This window comes from Podarcis gaigeae (assembly GCF_964106915.1).
Source record: "Podarcis gaigeae genome assembly, chromosome: 4".
Lineage (NCBI taxonomy): Eukaryota > Metazoa > Chordata > Lepidosauria > Squamata > Lacertidae > Podarcis > Podarcis gaigeae.
The window spans coordinates 43,052,546-43,071,252 of NC_139677.1; the positions used below are offsets into that span (position 1 = coordinate 43,052,546).

At 40.8% G+C, this 18,707-nt stretch overlaps 1 protein-coding gene across 2 annotated transcripts in view; it reads right to left on the reverse strand.

Moving 5' to 3' along the window:
• Positions 1-17: 17 nt before the first annotated feature.
• MAP3K15 (mitogen-activated protein kinase kinase kinase 15) overlaps positions 18-18,707 on the reverse strand; it is a 62,731-nt gene continuing 44,041 nt past the window's right edge. For both annotated transcript variants that reach the window (XM_083734176.1, XM_083734175.1), the window contains 15 exons: positions 15,465-15,598; positions 12,425-12,552; positions 9,952-10,082; positions 9,697-9,802; positions 6,867-7,024; positions 6,121-6,304; positions 5,129-5,306; positions 4,504-4,678; positions 3,565-3,750; positions 2,713-2,818; positions 1,981-2,191; positions 1,024-1,136; positions 784-881; positions 626-702; positions 18-538 (listed from right to left, as the gene is read on the reverse strand). In XM_083734176.1, coding sequence (XP_083590302.1) covers positions 460-538; positions 626-702; positions 784-881; positions 1,024-1,136; positions 1,981-2,191; positions 2,713-2,818; positions 3,565-3,750; positions 4,504-4,678; positions 5,129-5,306; positions 6,121-6,304; positions 6,867-7,024; positions 9,697-9,802; positions 9,952-10,082; positions 12,425-12,552; positions 15,465-15,598 — 2,064 coding nt within the window. In that variant the 3' untranslated portion in view covers positions 18-459. The remainder of the gene's footprint in view (positions 539-625; positions 703-783; positions 882-1,023; positions 1,137-1,980; positions 2,192-2,712; positions 2,819-3,564; positions 3,751-4,503; positions 4,679-5,128; positions 5,307-6,120; positions 6,305-6,866; positions 7,025-9,696; positions 9,803-9,951; positions 10,083-12,424; positions 12,553-15,464; positions 15,599-18,707) is intronic.

Genomic DNA, 18,707 nt, shown 5'->3' on the forward strand with positions numbered 1-18,707 from the left:
TGCAACAAAAAGAAGCCTTTTTAGCATGTTTTTATTTTACCTTTTTAATATGCACCTAGAGTGAGTCTGTAACCCACTCTTTGCATAGGATCTTTGTACCAACTGGTTTTCTTCATCTTATAAAATTATACATAGTAATTAAATCAGAAGGCAGCAATTATTGTTTTTAAAAAGCAGCTGGCATGCCTAGAACACTATGTATTTGATGAGAGTGGTTAAAGTGCACAGGCTACATTTTAGTCTATAAGGCAAGCAGTTTCCAAGCTACTGTATTATTTACACATCTGAAAAAATACATGATTAAGTATACTAGTAGAAAACATGACTTTAATATTAACTTCATATATATATTAGTGCAAAACCTGTAGGACCAGTATAAACAGTATGTACAGTAATTAATAACTTAGTTGGAATGTGTGCTCTTTTCCCCTTTCAATTTCTCAGAACTTGGCATACGAGTTATGCTTCCAATTCCAAGAGTTTATTCAGTTTTCTGTGCTTTAATATTTCATTCCATATTCGACAAAGAATACCACCACTGTATGAGAAAAATAAGAATAGTAAGTTTCTCAAACTCTTGTTTGGAAGTCAAAACACTTCTAGAATCATGCAATTATTTTCTTACCGGAGTCTAAGGAATCGCAAGTCATCTTTAGTGATGTGGTTTAGAACATCACTGAGTGTATAATCCTCTTGAACAAACTGAAAGACAAAATTATTTCAGTGTTTCTAAATATTATTCAGAAAATGAATTTTGAGGGTCTTTCCCACTCTTAATCTTACCCTATCAATTGTATCTGAATCAGCTTTCTGTTGCTTCAACCACTTGATCAGTTCTTGGTCTACGCAGTGCTGCAGAGCAGCTGGAGGTGGATGAATTTCTGCAACAATTCAAAGTAGGTTAATCAGATTCATTCCATTGTTACAAATTCAAAAGCTCTACTCAAAAGTGTTGTGTGTCCTAAAGCTCAAGCCATTCCTATCAACTGATAACACACATTTAATGTACATTCTTATATCTACCAGCAGTTTTCAACTGTAGCTGAAGGAGATGCAAGTCTTGAATTCTTTGCTCCAGTGTTTGCCTTAGCAGTGTCTGGTATTCTCTCTCCCTCTGTACCAGGCTCTCCAGTAACCTATTAAATAAAAGAGGGGTCAAACTTGGGTATGACATAACATTTCCCCCTTAAAATGTTTCACGATAGTAGTGCACTTTTAATGACAACAAAACCTAGTTCTGCAACACAAGTATTTTGGTGAATCTGATACTTATATTTTAGTTGTAGTACAGCTTGGTATGTCTAAAGCACATGTAAAAGTGTATCTCATCATATGAATTACCTCAAAACAAATCCTACATATCTTTGAATTACTGGCTACCTGGTAGCCTTGATTTTCAAATGCTATCCAATTTAGATTTCTGTGCTGAAATGGTTCCTAGAATTTCTACTTAACCCCAGGCTTCATAATTAAATATTCCAGCACTATCAGCGTGTTACTTGCTGCTGCTATAGTGATAGAAAACCACAATACCGACGGTCAGGCTATGAAAGGAATTTTATACACACTTTCCGTCAGTGTTGGCTAAAGTAAGTGCTGCTCTCAAAGCATACATGTTATAGTTCTCCCTGTAAAGTCACCCTAGAACATTTAGGACACATTTTACATTTACATTTGTAACATGGAAAGGTAACATTTAGCCTGAAATAGAGACACTGCACATGGAGTGCCGCTCTGGGGGGGGGGGGGGAGACATGATGCAGCCCTCAGCACTGCACAATTGGGTTTTCTAGAAATCTAGAAGAAAGAACATGAGTACCAAATTAACTCTGTATAAACCAAGAGTAGCTTAACTGGCTACATTTTAAAATCTAGCCAATAACCAATGTAGACTTGCCTAATTGCCTGAAGGTGTTTTATAAACTAGCGATGATCAGTAAAATGGCTGAATAAGCCTGAGCACACTTTAAAGCTGTTAACCTGTTTGTTTCTTGCTTAAGCTTGTCCAGCTGCAAGCTGAGCTGCTGCTGAGTGTCAGGGGTCACAGAAGACGTGAGCATGCACACTCCAGATGTGATAACTGTTTCTTCGTGTCTTTTTTGCTGCACTTGCTGGTAATCCTCATCTACTTCATCTGCATCTTTGTCAACTCCTTCAGTCTCTGATGCTGGTTCAAAGTGAGCTCGAAGTTCTGCACAAAGCAAAAGAGAATTGCAGAGGTCAAGCATTTCTTACATTTGCCACTTAAATATCATCTAGTCAGCAAGCTTTTTCTGAGTATATATATCTTTTTAAATAAAATGCAGCTGTCCTTCCTAGTCCCATTTCAGAAAATACTGGTGCCTAGGGAGTTCCTTGATTTTAAGAAATGACAAACTAATAATGGGCTAATGTGTGGCAGCCTTTCAAAAGAACAATTGGTGAGGATTTGTAGTGAATGTTTCTGTCCAGACTAATATTCACAAATGTGCTAGTCTGTAAAGCACGTTTAACAAAAAAATTCAGTTCAAAAAATCAGAACTTGTTTTATGAAAGAACTGGCAGCCATTTACAACTTTTCGCCAAGGAAAGACCGAAGTACTACTGCAGTTCCAGCACACCAGCAGTACCCACCCTGGGGCACTCATTCCGCAGGTTAGACATTTATTATTGCTTTGCTCACATCATATTTAACCATCCCACTTAGCAGTTTACTACTTTGCTTTTACTTACCTGGAATGAGAATAGTGACAGCAGCTTGAACAGCACGTCGTATTATATTATCCATAGCAAACATCCAATGAGGTCTGATTAAATGATTCCTTAGTACTTTGTTAACCTATAAGAAAAGTGTCAAGTAAAACAGGGTAGTAGTTTGCCTTAAGCTATAAGCTTGTCATTTAGAACAAGAAGTTTGGGTAAATGTAGGATGACAATAAGTCCACTTGGATTAAGAGCTAGAATGCATATTGGAACATAAAAGCAGCCCTGTTGGATCAGACCAAAGGCCCACCTAGTCCAGTATCCTGTTTCTCACAGTGGCCAACCAGAAGCCTCCAAGCAGGGCATGAGTGAAGCTGTAGCCCAGTGACTGGTATTCAGAGCCATGCTGCCTCTGATCCTGAAGGGATACAGCCTTTGTTTCCACTGTGATATAGGCACAAAGAAAACTGTTGCAAAGCAACACGTAAGGTACTGTGTTGTACATCAACAATGCACAGATATTCGACTAAGTCATACTCGGAGCAGACCCCCTGAGGTATCACACTGTGCTTCAAGTTCTTTGCACAGAATTGTGCATTGTATGCTATCTTCCAAAGGCTTTCTAGAAAGCAAAAGAGGAGCTCATTTCTACAATGGAGCAGAAGTGAATAAATACATCTTCTCTGATCAGCAGGTCAACTGCTCCATATGATATTCTACAACTCCTTTGTCCTCTTTTGCTCTCCTCCCAATAGTATAATTTTAGTATAATTTAGTATAATAAATAGTATAATTTTAGGGTTTTAAGTTTAAATAGCAGCAAAAGGTATTGGTAGTGGGTCCCTCCCCCCACCCCCAGATATTACACTCGGATGAACATACTGCATCTTGAAATCCAAACAACACTAGATGAATCTGATTGATGGAAGTACTGTCAAAGTCCAGTTCAATTTTCAACTTGGATATAGTTGATGCCATAACTCTGTGTTCAGGAGAACGTATGAAATCTCTTAAAATCCCAATTATCTGCTTGATATGAGCAACTGAAAGGTGCAGTTCTTCAGAACTCTGAAAAAAAGATGAATATGCAAAATGTTTAAAAAGGCACATCAGCAAATTCCACCAATGTATGTATGCATGCATGTTTTCAACCTTGCTGTCACTATTCTGGAAGACTCATTTTTACCAATTCACAGCAAGAGCAGCAGAGGGCAGCTTTCAATCAGGCACATCACAAGTGGTTTGATTCATGGATTACATTAGCTCACGAGAGAGGAAACAGAACATGAGCTAAATTCATTACTGATGTAATCAAACTGCAGGACTGAATTTGTCCTACCAGAGAGCAGCTTTCTGCCATTCAGTCCTTAAGCAAAAATTCATATTACAATCTCTAATACCATGGGAAAGGGGTGGCTAAAACAAAAATTGGTTGCAGAGGTCAAGGCAACAAAAAAGGTGGTCAACAAACTTTAGGTGACCAGTTAAATAATAATAAGCTCCATTTTACTACTTAAAGGTTGTGATGGACCCCTCTTTGCTTCTCCGTGTTTGTAATCTCTACACAATTTTGTGGAAGAGGAAGTTAGGATGAACAGACTTGCCCCTGTCTCTTCCAGGGGTGTGCTTATAATCCAAGCCAGAGGCCAACCATCCACAGCAGGGATCCTGCTTTTCTGATGCAGGTTCCCCGAGTGACTTAGAACCCTACATGATGAGCGCAGCAGGCTCTTCACCCCAGACACCCTCCAGATCATGGAGTAGGAAAGGTGGTAGAGCAATAATTTTTACCTCTTCCAAACAAGTGAATAGTCGTATTACCTGTGCTACACATTCTTTTAAATTGGAAGCTACTTGGTTTTGCTCTTCCTTGAGGATTTTATACAGAATTGCACGTCGTTCGCTGTCCTTTCGTAGCAAGAAAAGACCAGAATCCCGTTCCTCAAGTGAAGGGGAAGCGCTTCGCTCATCTGAAATGGAGCTGTCGTCGGGAACACTGGGCCAGAATGAGACAGCATTCACAAGAAACTATAAATGACAAAGTTGGAGTCCAGAAGAAAACAGCCCAGTTTTTAAAGCAACTTTCCAATTACTTAAAATGAATGGCTTTTATCTTGTGTGCTACAAAGATGCCCACCAAATCCCAATCTATGAAACGAGACTAATTCAACATCTACAGTAAGAAGACAGATTGATTATAATGTGGACTGCATTCATTTGAAGATGCTGCAATTGCTGCTCTTTTTTTTCAGGGTCTCTTTTTCCAATTAGACTCTTATAATGAGTTTTACTTGCAGGGGCCTAAACAAACCCCATTCGATACGTTACATTTTACTATAGATCTTGTAATGGAATTAGCTTTGAGCACATCATCCCACCTAAACTGTAAGGACAGCTGGCATCCTCTGTGAACCTAACATGCCATTTTGCATAGGTCAGGTTTTACCTTAGTAAATGGGAGATAGGACTCTTTGTCTGAACCTCTGACACGGAGCGCTTTGCCTTATCAAATAGCATGTCATGTGGCATATCAGAGTCTGGTGAGACTGAGCCGTGTTCACTGCTGCTGCTGCCAGCCTGCTCCCCCTGGACTGGCAACGGGAGTGATGTGCTGCGGTTATAATCTGGAGTACAAGAAGAAAAGGGGAATGAATAAACAGGTCCAGCTATCTTTTAAGCAAATGAAACAAATGCAGTTTAAAAAATTGACAAGGTGTGAAATGAAACTACCGGATGTGAAAAAGGTGTGTGTCTGCAAGCTGCAGAAATAAATTGTGATGATTGATGGAAAACCCTTCTCAAACAAACACTAGTAGTGGTTTTTTTTTACCTTTCTAGTGTAGTTCATCTAGGAATTGGGGTGGAAGGGACCTTGTTCTGAGTGATCTCCAAGCACTGAAAGAATTACTTGAGATCCAAGAGGCTACTAGTTGGTAAGGTGACATAACCTTGCTTTTACAGCTCATCCACAACTGAAATTTTGTGTAACATTACTCTCTTTGTGAAGCCAAATCAGCCCTTGTTCAGGATTACTAGTTGTATAATTTATTTGCCCTCCTTTTCAGTTTACAACTTGAGATGCCTTACACACCTTAAACTGCTGGGTGCATGTCTACTGAAAATAGGCTTCATTAAAATTTCTCCAAAAAGGATTTTCCAATTTTAAAAAAATGTCATTTTGGAGAGAGAAGAAACCCAGCACTGAATTTCTTCATCCTTTATTCAAATATAGTGCTCTAATTTCACCAAGTTTTGTTATTTCTTGAATTTGTTATATTAACTCTAGGATGAACCTGCCCCATAAATATTCTTTTCATAGCTTGCTGATTGCTTGGCACATCCAACTGATTTCCTGGTATGTTCAGAACCCAAGATTAAAGAGAAGGATGATGGTTAATATCTCTTTACGTACAAATATTTTGACTGATAATTCCTTACCTGAAGGCTTGAATGCAATTCTGTTTTTCTTGCCCTTGTTCAACTGTTTCAAGAATGGGTCCTTAAGTAAGTCCGATGCTGTGACTCGTTTATTTGGATCAGGTTCAAAGCAGAGCAAAATAAAAGCTCTTGCTTCAGCAGATAGTGATTCAGGAATTTCAGGGTGAATTTTGAACATTCCAACCTGCAAGAAGAAAGGACGCTCTGCATCACTTCAGCAAGGTAAATTACTTTAAAGTTGACTCATGCTAGGGCTCATCCACAATTACCTTTTGCCTCCTCTTTCCAGGCAGAGGTGCACACACTTTAATGCTCTGTGCCTGAGTGTGTATTTTTTGCCCCAAACTTCCCCCACAAAAACCTGCTCTTTAAAGCTGAATCGGAGCAAACGTCAAGTTGGCCTTTCGCGACGAAAGCTCCCCCAAAAAAGGGGGTGCACTCAGACACAAACCTTTGTTTGTGGGACATGGTAGGAGCCTGTGAAATGATTTCCTTGCTGAGGCATACAACTATCTTTCCTTGAGGGACTTTTAGAAGAGCAGCAAAACACACATATTCCCTCTAGTTCTAACTTGGCTGGTTGTGAAGCAGCTGTAGCTCCCGGCATCCTTTGCATGCCAGTCGTCTCAGATCTGCCCTTCCACATAAATTAATAGATGCTGCTAAATAATCCATGTCAGGAAGTATTCTAGCAGTATGGTAATATGTGGAGCGGCAGGAGGTGGGTTAGTACATACAACACTTACTTTGAACATAGCTGCCTGTGGTTCGCCCAGTTCATGAAAGGGAGGCTTCCCTGTCGCCATTTCAATGGTAGTGCAGCCCAAAGACCAGATATCAGCTGGTGCACCATATCCTCGAGGTCCCTTATCAATAATCTCTGGTGCCATGTACTGCAAAGTGCCTAAAGTCATGAAAAAGAATAGGTACAAGTAGTATTATTATTATTATTATTAAAAATCCCTGAACAGATCACACTTAATATTAATAATAAACCTTTATTGTCACTACACTCCCTGTGTGCACTGAGATTAAACGAGGCCCACCCACCCCATACACTCAGTCTTGTTCATGCTCTGTGTGCTTGTCAGAAATCAATTACACCATTTCCCCCCCATTCAGCAGCCCAACAGCCCACGGATAAAAACTGTTCTTTAACCTGTTGGTGCAGCTGACTATAATTCTTTGAAAAGTGCCACACTTCCTTAGGTACTTTGCAAAAATGGCATTTCCCATACAGATGGGCTTAACAGATGGATTAAGTACCAGTGACAACACCCTCAGCTATTACACTGCATTCTGTCACAAATTTTCTACATGACTGCCTTGGCTTTTGCAATATATTTTAAATGGAAGACAATCTATTGAGTCCACTATAAGATTAAGAACAAGCTAAAAGCATTCTTGTATGTTGGGGTAATTTTAATCTGTTTTAGTATTTTAACTTTTGTATGTTTTTAAGTATAGTTGTGAATTTTTCTTAATTTTTCTTTTTATCTTTTGTAAACTGCTTTGAGCTTTTTTGCAGTCAAGCAGTGTGTGTGTGTGTGTGTGTGTGTGTGTGTGTGTGTGTTTGTGTGTAAAAAATAATGGAAAGTTTGAGAAATGTTATTGGGATGGATAATCGTAGACAGAAATTACATTTTGGATAGTTATTCATTATTAAAGAATAAGTTGCTTATACTATTTACAGCTCAGTTCTTTGCTAGACTATCACTTTTGGGGATGAATGAAGCATTCTCTCTGCCTCTGCGAAAACGTATTTGATTTGATTTCCCCATGTACACATTAAAATGCAGGCAATAAACGTATTGGTTTTGGACCGAGTTGCTCTCTCCAAGGGCTTTCTCCACATTGTTGATCACAGCTTTACTGACTTATTTCTGTATATAAGCAACAGACAAAGAAAACATTGATCTGCAATCTGTAACCAAGAAAGACTTATTACTGAACTTTCCAAGTACAATACTTTCTACAGTACTTATATAAAGAAGATTATGTACATATATACTCACTATGCAAACAATACCCATTACCCAAAAGACTTGAATACAGAATAATCTTAATGTAACAAGTAATAGACATATATAATTAAAAGTAAAGCAAAAGCAATAGGCATTGCCATCTTTTCTTGCTCAAATAAACTGCAGCTTTGCAACTGCATGTTTGGACATGAGGGTTGTTCGATCACGCTCCTCATCCGTGATAAAGATTCATGGAAATGATAAGTAATATCTAAAAGGGGTGGGGAACCTTTTTTAGACTGAGGGCAACGCTCTAGGAAACCTGGGGTCACATGCCAGTAGTTGGTAGAGCAAAGAACACGATTTTTATCCTCTTATAGTACATATAAGAAAGCAGCTTTATTAAAGAAGAAAAAGGGAAGGAAAAAATTGATAACGTAATGTTTTAGTGTTGTGCATTCATTTTTCTTTATTGAAAGATGAAAACAATTCAGTGGAAAACAAAGCGAGAATTGTTCTTGTTTTGTACTGGATAAATGATGCAATCCTAAGCACACTTGCTTGAAAACAAGTCCAAAATATGGTTAGGATGAAACTGAGAGACTGAAGGCCCCCTTAGACTTGTGGTTTTTTGCTGCTGCAACATGTCACTGGCACAGTAATAGTGCATTAGTGAGGAATTTATGCTAGCCTATCCACACATCATTTACAGGCACAAATGGTGCTGAAAAGTGCTGATTGTATATAATCACCCTGATAACTTCACCAGTGTAAATCATGACAAATCGCCTGGAGGAACTCTGAGTACTTACAGCAGGAGATGCCACAAAATCAGAAAGTCTAATGTGGTTTTACAAAAATCAGAAAGGCTTTGAAGCTACAGGAAGACCAAAGCGAGCTGATGTGCAATCCCATTTGAACTCCCCCAAAGCAATCTGTCTCTGCAATCTTGTTTGCAGCACTGGCAGACTGCATAGGCAACATGATAATCTGGCCAAGCATTACCTCAGATAGTTCCTGTGGGCTATGCACTTTGTACTATCTATATCAGCTAATTAAGGTTTTATAACATTTAACTATTGTATTTACTGTTACTGTGCAGGCAAATCTTCACAGCAGAACTGGGTGGAGGCAGGTAAGCAGCTTCTAACTATCAGCACAAAAGCTGCATTCAGATGTGGATTTCATATTGTTAGTTTTACCAGTTATAGTGCTAGCGCTTCTGTTCTGATTTCTAACTTTCCTTTTACACTAACACCTTTTTATGTTATGGACCTGTGGCTTTTTGAGCAATACATATTTTTGTCATGCAAAATCTTAAATTGCAGAAAAGAAATACATGCCAGGATACGGTCCCCAAAAACTCAATTTTCCGAGTTAGTGGGGTTGCAAATGGATTATTTTTTCTGGAAATAACTGACATGGTAAGGAGTACAGAAGTTCCACTGGATTTCCAGAAGTGACTTTTACATTGTGTGAGAGCTCACATAAAAAGCGAAATGAACACACATATAAGGAAACGTCGTGAAGGTGGAATAAAATGCCATCTGAGTATAGCCTAATTCTAACCACAGAAGATTATTAAAAAAGAAAAAGTTGTTTCTGTTCTTACCTGTAAATGTCTCTGTACATGGATTCACTCCTGCAAGGCGCTTGGAGGTCCCAAAATCAGAAATCTTTACTACTCCACTGTATGTGTTCACTAAAACATTGTCTCCCTTAAATAAACAAAGAGTAAACCAATTACCAGAAACTTTGGTTATCGGGGATTTTATGAAGCCTTTCTAAAAGAGCAACTAGTGGGATCTTAAACTCTGCATTTCTGTAACACACAATTAAAAATATAAGGAAGCATGCATATGCTCACTTTTATGTCTCTGTGGACAATCTGGTTCTCATGGAGATACTTCAGGCCCTCTAGGATTTGCTTGGTGTAAAACTTAATTGTGGGTTCTTTCATTGGTCCCCATTTTGATCTTAGTAATGCAGAAAGACTTCCTGGGTTTAGGCAGAAAATACAGGATAAAAAATTATTCTGTCCAGGGTATCAAGGCCTGTAATCATTGAATCATCAGTACAGTACATAAGTAAAATCCCATGCAGAGTTACCTGGGATTGAACACGCACACTTCCTGTATTAGACAATATGTGACTAGCTGCAGAGTAAACATGCAGAGAATTGAGTCACACACTTTGTTAACTCTGAGCCAAACTCATATGCCCCATTATACACAGACCTAAAAGAGCAAATACTGTGCACTTACACAGCGTATGGCATATATCTAATGAGATAATTCTAGAAACTAGAGACAGAGTAATCTCAAATCAGTCAGCATTCTGAGGCTAGGTTTGAAGTCACAGTAAACCACAGTTAATGATTTACCATGAATGAACAGGTGGGGTCCTGTTTCCCTCTTCCACTAGCAAAGAGTGGAATCAACAAACCACAACCGCTGGCTTAGCTGAACTGGAGGTCATGGTTTCCTTCACTTGACACAAACCATGAAGTCAAAGCTTGTTCTTCGCTTCCCAATTGTGGTTTGTTTGAGTGAAAATGCTAAGCCAGAGATTGTTATTCACACCAGGGGAGCAGTGAATCACGAGTGATTGCAAGGTTCATGGGTAAACTAACTATGGTTTACCATCGCATGTGAAGTGGGCCTGAATGTTTTAGCATTAGCTCTGTCAGTCTGTTAAGGGATCCATTCTAGCAGGCCCTCTAAGACTGCAGGAAATTTACTGAAGCCTTTGCTTGGGAACAAAGGAACCTGCCTTATACAGAGTTAGACCATTGTTCCCTCTAGCTCAGAATTCTCAACACTGACTAGTAGCAGCTCTCTAGGCAAAGCCTTTCCCTACCCTGTATTGAGATGACAGGGCTCAAACCTATGCATGCAAAGTATAAGCTATGAGCTTTCCCCTGGGTCCATGTTCCAAAAAAAAAGAAAAAAAAGGACACCTCGTAAACACTGTAAAACTCATTCATTCTTACATCAGTAATATGAATATGGGAAGCAACCACAAGGATTTGCAGAAACTAAGATCAGGTAAAAAGGGCAAAAAACTGAATCATTAATAAAACCCCTCAAAAATGTTTTTCAGTATATGTTCTGTTTGAGCTGAGACTCAAGGCCTTCCAGTGAAAATTCTTGACACATCATCTTTTTCAATTTGTGCGTATCTCTACCAAAGGAACTCCCGAAGGAACCTCTTGCACTGAGGGGAGTGAGAAGCAGCAGTAAAACAAACAAGCAGTTTCTTCCCTCCCTTTATAGCTTTTTAGAAATAAAAATAAGCGCTTATTGTTATAATAATCTCATGTAAACCACTTCCAGCTTTTCCTGAAAAGCTGTACTGTAAATAAGTAAAATAAGTAACCTCTCCCCACTGCAGTGAGAAACTATCCAATTAGGTGGGCCTTATTAGAATGCTGTATGTTCCCAACCATCTGATGTGACCTTATCTTTTTTTCTTTCTCTGTATGCTGGTTAAGAATACAATTCTCTCTCATTTCACCTGTATCTTTCCCCCTACCACTGGAATGCCCTCCCACCTGAGACAGCCAGGTCTCTTCTGTTATATTCAGGAGTGTCCTTAAAGATGAATCTGTTCACTTCAGCGTCTCCTTTATTCTTCCTTTCTCTCTCCCTTAAGTGCTATTATTTAAAAAATTGGTAGAATGCTGAATGGTTTTTGGTGCTTTATAAATAATTATGATAGAAAGAAAAGAGAGAAGAGTTTCTGAACCTAACAGTTCTCTCCAGGAATCAGTGTGAGACCTGTGTTTGTAACTAATTACAGTCAACATAAAAGTGCTATTTATGCGAGACTAAATTGCACCAGAATTTGAATATACAGCCTTGATTCAGGAAGCAATATGTGTGTGGATTGGGTTCGTGCTGATTTAATTATAGACAGTCTAAAATATTCTACAGAGGTTTGAGATATGAATCATTCTACTCTGTATGTTTTACTCTGATTTATGGGTTCGCATATTACAGGGATGGCTCAGTCAATAGAGCATGAGTCTCTTCATGTCAGGGTTTTGGGTTTGAGCCCACATTGGGCAAAATATCCATGCATTGCAGGGGGTTAGACTAGATTACCATTGTGGTCCTTTCTAACTCTACAATTCTTTTATTCTAAACCTTGGGTTCATGTGAATGTGTGAGCTGCTGGAGAGGAGCTCACAGCCATTTTACTCCTCCCTGATCCTTTCTGCTGCCACACCAAGCTTAGCTAAGGTTTGGTGTATTCTAAAGCCAAGGTCTGGCTTAGCATGGCGTGTGAACCAGATCATAGGAAGGTGTCATATGAGGCGAAAACAGTAAGATACAAACCTCCAGGCACCTGTTCCATGAAGATTTTAATATATCCATCTTCAGAAACAGAACCAAGATACTGGACAATATTTCGGTGCTTCAAATACTTGTGGAGGGCTATTTCTTCATGCAGTGGCTGAGAATATCTGTCAGTGAAGAACAACTAAAAGTCAGAAGAAAACATACTAACCTAAAATTTCCATGCCACCCACATAAAGATTGAACTTATAAATTGGTAGGTCGGAGGTCCACAGAAAGGATGGAATAACAATGTAAGATACCGTATTTTTCCCTCTATAACACGCAGATTTTTTCTCCTAAAAAGTAAGGGGAAATGTCTGTGCGTGTTATAGAGCGAATGTGTGGTCCCTGGAGCCGTTTGTCCCAAGCGCATGGCAAAAATCATATTGCGCCGTCACGGAGGAGAGGAGGCTGCTGCTTTCCTGCATTCTGCCTCAGGGTCTTACTGCCCACCCTGTTCTGTTTCGGTTGCTGTTTGCTCAGACGGAACAAAGAGCAGTGAAATCCCCTCCCCTCCAGGCAACCCCTCCCCTCCAGGCAAGTAGAGAGGAAAGCAGAGCGTCCCTGCTCCGGTGCTGCTGCTGCTGCTGGTCTGGGGACTCGGCAGGCAGCGGAAAACATGCAGATGAGAGAGAGAGAGAGGGCTGGCTTGAGTGGGTGGGTGGACTTTTGCCTTCCTTCCCCCCACCCTTTAAACCCCTCTCCTGCATTCTTAGCCAGCTGCTTCTCCGCACACCCCTCTCATGCTCCTTGTCCCTTCTATATTTTTCCTTCCCTCCCCACTTAAAACGTGGTTACAAAGCACGGATCCACATGGATCCTCAGGATCTTTGCATTGGGTCACCCCAAATTCACCATCAGATCACATAGCAATGATCTGATGCAAAAACAGGGCTGCAATGGTGCAAAAACGTGGTTACAAAGCATGGATCCACAGGATCTTTGTATTGGGTCACCTCAAATTCACCATCAGATCACATAGCATGTCCATGGCTACAGCCTGCCCCCCCAAAATCACGTACCCACTGTTGCCTGGGGCTGCAATGATGCAAAAACATGGTTACAAAGCATGGATCCACATGGATCCTCAGGATCTTTGCATTGGGTCAGCCCAAATTCACCATCAGAGCACATAGCATGTACATGGCTACAGCCTGCCCCCCCAAAATCACGCACCCACTGTTGCTGGGGCTGCAATGGTGCAAAAATGTGGTTACAAAGCATGGATCTACATGGATCCTCAGGATCTTTGCATTGGGTCACCCCAAAATCACCATCAGATCACATAGAATGTCCATGGCTACAGCCTGCCCCCCCAAAATCACGCACCCACTGTTGCCTGGGGCTGCAAAGGTGCAAAAACGTGGTTACAAAGCATGGATCCACATGGATCCTCAGGATCTTTGCATTGGGTCAGCCCAAATTCACCATCAGAGCACATAGCATGTACATGGCTACAGCCTGCCCCCCCCCAAAAAATCACACACCCACTGTTGCCTGGGGCTGCAATGGTGCAAAAATGTGGTTACAAAGCATGGATCTACATGGATCCTCAGGATCTTTGCATCGGGTCATCCCAAATTCACCATCAGAACACATAGCATGTCCATGGCTACAGTCTGCCCTCCCAAAATCACGCACCCACTGTTGCCTGGGGCTGCAATGGTGCAAAAACGTGGTTACAAAGCATGGATCCACATGGATCCTCAGGATCTTTGCATTGGGTCAGCCCAAATTCACCATTAGAGCACATAGCATGTCCATGGCTACAGCCTGCCCCCCCCCAAATCACACACCCACTGTTGCCTGGGGCTGCAATGGTGCAAAAACGTGGTTACAAAGCATGGATCCACAGGGATTCTCAGGATTTTTGCATTGGGTCACCCCAAATTCACCATCAGATCACATGTCTGTGGCCACAGCATGAAGCACAAAAATGATACATCCACTGTTTCATTCAGAATGTTTTTTCCCTTGTTTTCCTCCTCTAAAAACGATGTGCGTGTTATGGTCAGGTGCGTGTTATAGAGCGAAAAATACGGTAATTAAAAAGCCCCAATATGGTCAAAATCCCCTCAACAAACATATACCATGCAGTGAAAATATATCCTCAGCCAGAGCTGGTAGGCAGAAAGCTACAGCCGCATTGTTTGCATCTACTGTCTTGAGAGACAATAGAGTGTACCTCCGGGGGTGAAGTCAAACCTCTGCATTTGCAGCACTGAAGTGACCTCCCCAGGGAACAAGTCTGAGCAGTGTGTAATGGAGGTCCTGGGATGCCTAGACAACTAGACACGTGCCCCACAGCCTTGCTGATGTGATCCAAAGGAAGGCAGAGCAATACATCTGGCACCAGCTGGGCTGCAGGAATTGCTGCAAGGAGTACAAGGCACCATCCAACAGTCCTGGGGACTCCACTCCGGAATTGGGTAGGGTTTACTCCTTGGCCTTTTCTTTGCCCCAAAATATCCCACAAGGCAGCGGAGATTTAGGATCAGAGATATCCTTCTCCTAAATGGGCTACCTTCCCAGGTTGACAAGCCCCATTGGCCCCTCACTTCCCTCTACAGCACACGCAGAAACCGCCTTCTTGACCGCTATTGGTCTTGTCGGCTCAATCAACCACAGCCTGTCTTCACATGCAGGGGAAATCCCTAACTCACCAAGGGTTTGAGACCCATTGGCTACTATCACCTGGTTTAGCCGGCCATTCCTGGGGTGTGGCCACTGTTGCATACAGACCGCTTCTAGGAGCCTCCGGTGAGAGCTGAGAGCAGGGTGGGGCCAAAGGTGGATAAACAACTGCAGAAGAAGCACGTGGCCCCCAGCAGAACTACTACGCCTCCCCTAACACCCCCAGCATATACCATAGCATAAAGCAGTAGTAACAACAGTGGGTTGGGGCAGTTGTAGTTGCTTCTTTGCTTCTCTGTCTGTGAATGATTTATACATTGAATAATGAATGATGCAAGACCAAATTAGGCAAAGCACACTTCATACTTATATCTGTGTGTAAGAATAAAATATCAAGACTCACCTGCTGTCTCTCTCTGGTATTTCCTTGATGGCTATTCGGACCTGATTGCTAAGATCTCTTCCAGCATAAACTATCCCGTAGGTTCCTTTGCCTAACACTACTCTGTCTCCATTCTCATCATAGTCATACTCATACTGAAAGCAGAAAGAAACAGAATTCAGCTCTCAGACACAAAAAACACAGTATCAAAACCACCAAACAGATTTTAACATATGCCATTAGCAATGTATTGCCCTAAAGATCAACAGCTCTAGTAGAAATTAAAGAGCAAGAGTTTATTATAATGTTTGCAGGCAACTGTGGTGCAAATGAACCTACAAAGACTACTTTTGTCTTATAGAAGAACTGCAATGTTCTAATTAACGGGCACTGATTTTTTTTAAAAAATCAATTCTTTAAACATTATATAAGCAGCTGCCCATAATAAGAATGTGTGACATAAGAGGAATACCTCACAAGTAAAAGATTATTTAATAAAGGGGTGTGTCTTTTTAAATCTGAGTGAAAAATACATAATGGGAACAAATAGCGTAAAATGGAAGATAATGTCAATGGGGGCAGGTGGGCAAGTACTGTAAACCAGACTCCTACAAGTATGTACAAATCCTCTGTCAGTTAAGTCCTTGAAATTCTTCCGCAATTCATTTTGAAAGTGATTGCCAAGCTCCCGGTTTCCACACAGAGTCCTCCAGGGAGGTATTGGTACACCCTAAGATGACCTGCCCACTAACTTAGTTCAACCTTTCAAACCGTTTCATTTTTCATGCCTCAGCAGTTCACAGTTCATCGTCCTGTGCTGTTATGTGATATGTGCTATTACCCAAAATGACACAACCAGAACCTGTTAATGTTTTTTTTTAGCACACCCATATTTCACAGCTACGAAACAGTATTCAGCTGATAGCGGTAGCTTGAGGACAGCAACCAGATTCATAAAACGTTAGCCTGAATATCACTGATAGCACATTTCTGACAGAGCAGTTGTTTACCCAGAATAAGTCCTACTGTGTTCACTGTGGCTTACTCTTAGATAAGCATGAATAGGAACACAGGCTTTGCATGCACAAAATGTCTGAAGATAAACATTTCAGTGCAATGGGCAATTCCACAATCTATTCTAATGACTTCATTTTAAAGCAAATTCAAATTGAGAAGCGGGAGGGAGGCAGAAAGAAATAAGAATTGTATGCCCTTGAATACAAATGTTACTTTTGAACAAAGAAGGAGAGTTTTCTAAATGATGTGCACACTGATGTCAAAGAGCTGTTCAAATTAGAGGATTTTCATTGACATCTGCCTCTAAAGTACAGATATATCAGCTAATTCCCACTTAGTCCAGAGAAACCCAAAACATAGCCTTGGCTTCTCTGATATTTGCTAACTAATGTCTCCTTTTAGGCTGCAGATATATTGGAATGCTACCTAGAAGCATCCTATATTATGTACTCAACTCTCAAGTAATACTTGATCCAAAGCACTGAGGCATTTCAAACTTTATACTTTTTTTTTTAACTTTTCAAATAAACGTATGTTATCCCCTCGAGCATGCAAGATGTGGGTTAATAAACATTAAAAACAAACAAACCCAACCCACTCTTAATGTGGGAATAATAGGAACAAAGTTTCATGGCATGAACTTATGTATCTCTGTGACAATCTTCTTCTTCCCTATTTTATCCACTAGACATGGAAAACAATAACTAGAGTTGTGAAATATGCCTCACTTGTAATGCAACTTTAGATCCCTTTGTAACTATAATTTACAAGGACTGGATTTGGGACATTATACATGGAAAGCTGACAACTCTACCACTAAGGTGTCCCCTCTCATTGCTATTTATGAATTTAGTGCCCTACACTGTTTTCAAATTAATCTGTCATAGCATTCATGACAAAGCTTCCACATAAGGGTGTTTCTATCTTTTCTCAGGTACCAATGCATTGTCAAATGGACTGTGGGGATAGAATAAATAAGTGCTATTAGTTCAGTACACAATTATCCATTGTCATGTATGAAAATCGTAATTGTACAAATAAGCAGTGGGGAAAAGTACTTTTCTAATCCTTAATTCCAGTAAGCAATTGCGAAAATCAGAGATTCCTATAACTGCCATACTTTTTGGATGAAAAGCTTTAAGTGTGTAACTCTCAAACTATGTTAATAATGTGATTTTCAATACATTTCAAGCTCCATTCCACAAAACTCCAACATGTTTCTTTCAAAATATTTTACCCTGCTCAGACAAACAGTGGCGTAGCGTGGGTTGTCAGCACCCGGGGCAAGGCAAGTAATTTGCGCCCCCTAACCTGTGGATTTGCGCCCCCTAACCCTAACCCCCAGATGTTGCGCCCGGTGCGGCCGGCCCCCCCTGCACCCCCCACGCTACGCCACTGCAGACAAACAAGAGATCTGAGTAGCAATAACACACACATAATATGTAAAAATATCAAGTATATCAAACATTATAGAGGAAAGATATTTCCTCCTGTATCTGATGCTTAGATATTGGATTCTAATACTACATACTTGGGGAAAGGGATTATTATTCAGATAATAGGCTTAATAGCATCCAAAAAGGTTATGCAGGTGTTTTTTAAACAACAGGTGGATGAATAGGCTTGGGCTACACAAACAAGAAAACATTCTCTACAAAAACCTACAGTTTATTTGCTGAGTTCCACTTATCCATAAATAAAAATGTTTTCACATGATGCTCTCTTCCTGAATTTTCCATATTTGCTTAATTTATACAATTGTAGTATACACTTCCGTGCCATATTTACATCATTTAAAAAACATTTGCAGGGGCATGCTAAAACTCTGTGAGCACAGAATTCTGATAAACTCTCACCTATCACATGACTGCTTCCGCCTGCTGTAGTTGTGGCAGATTGCCATCAGCTTAAGTGGCTGCCATGCTCAAAAGGGTCACGCAAAGAGCTCCTGAGATGTGACCCTCAGCTGCCACCACTTCCTTGATAGTTGACAGGACATTTTCAGAGTCAGGAAAGGACAGTTGGCCACAGAGCCGTCTTTCCCATAGGGCTTAGTGGTCCGTTGCGCCAGGGCGCTGGCCCCTTAGGGGCACCCCAGCAAGTGGGGGAGCTGCGTGGCTTTGCCAGCGGCCTCCCCTTTCCCTACACCCGCCAGCTGCGCCTCACCAACCATATGGCTGGCGGGCATGCAGTGGCGCTCTCTCTCTCTCTCTCTCTCTCTCTCTCTCTCTCTCTCTCTCCCCCCCC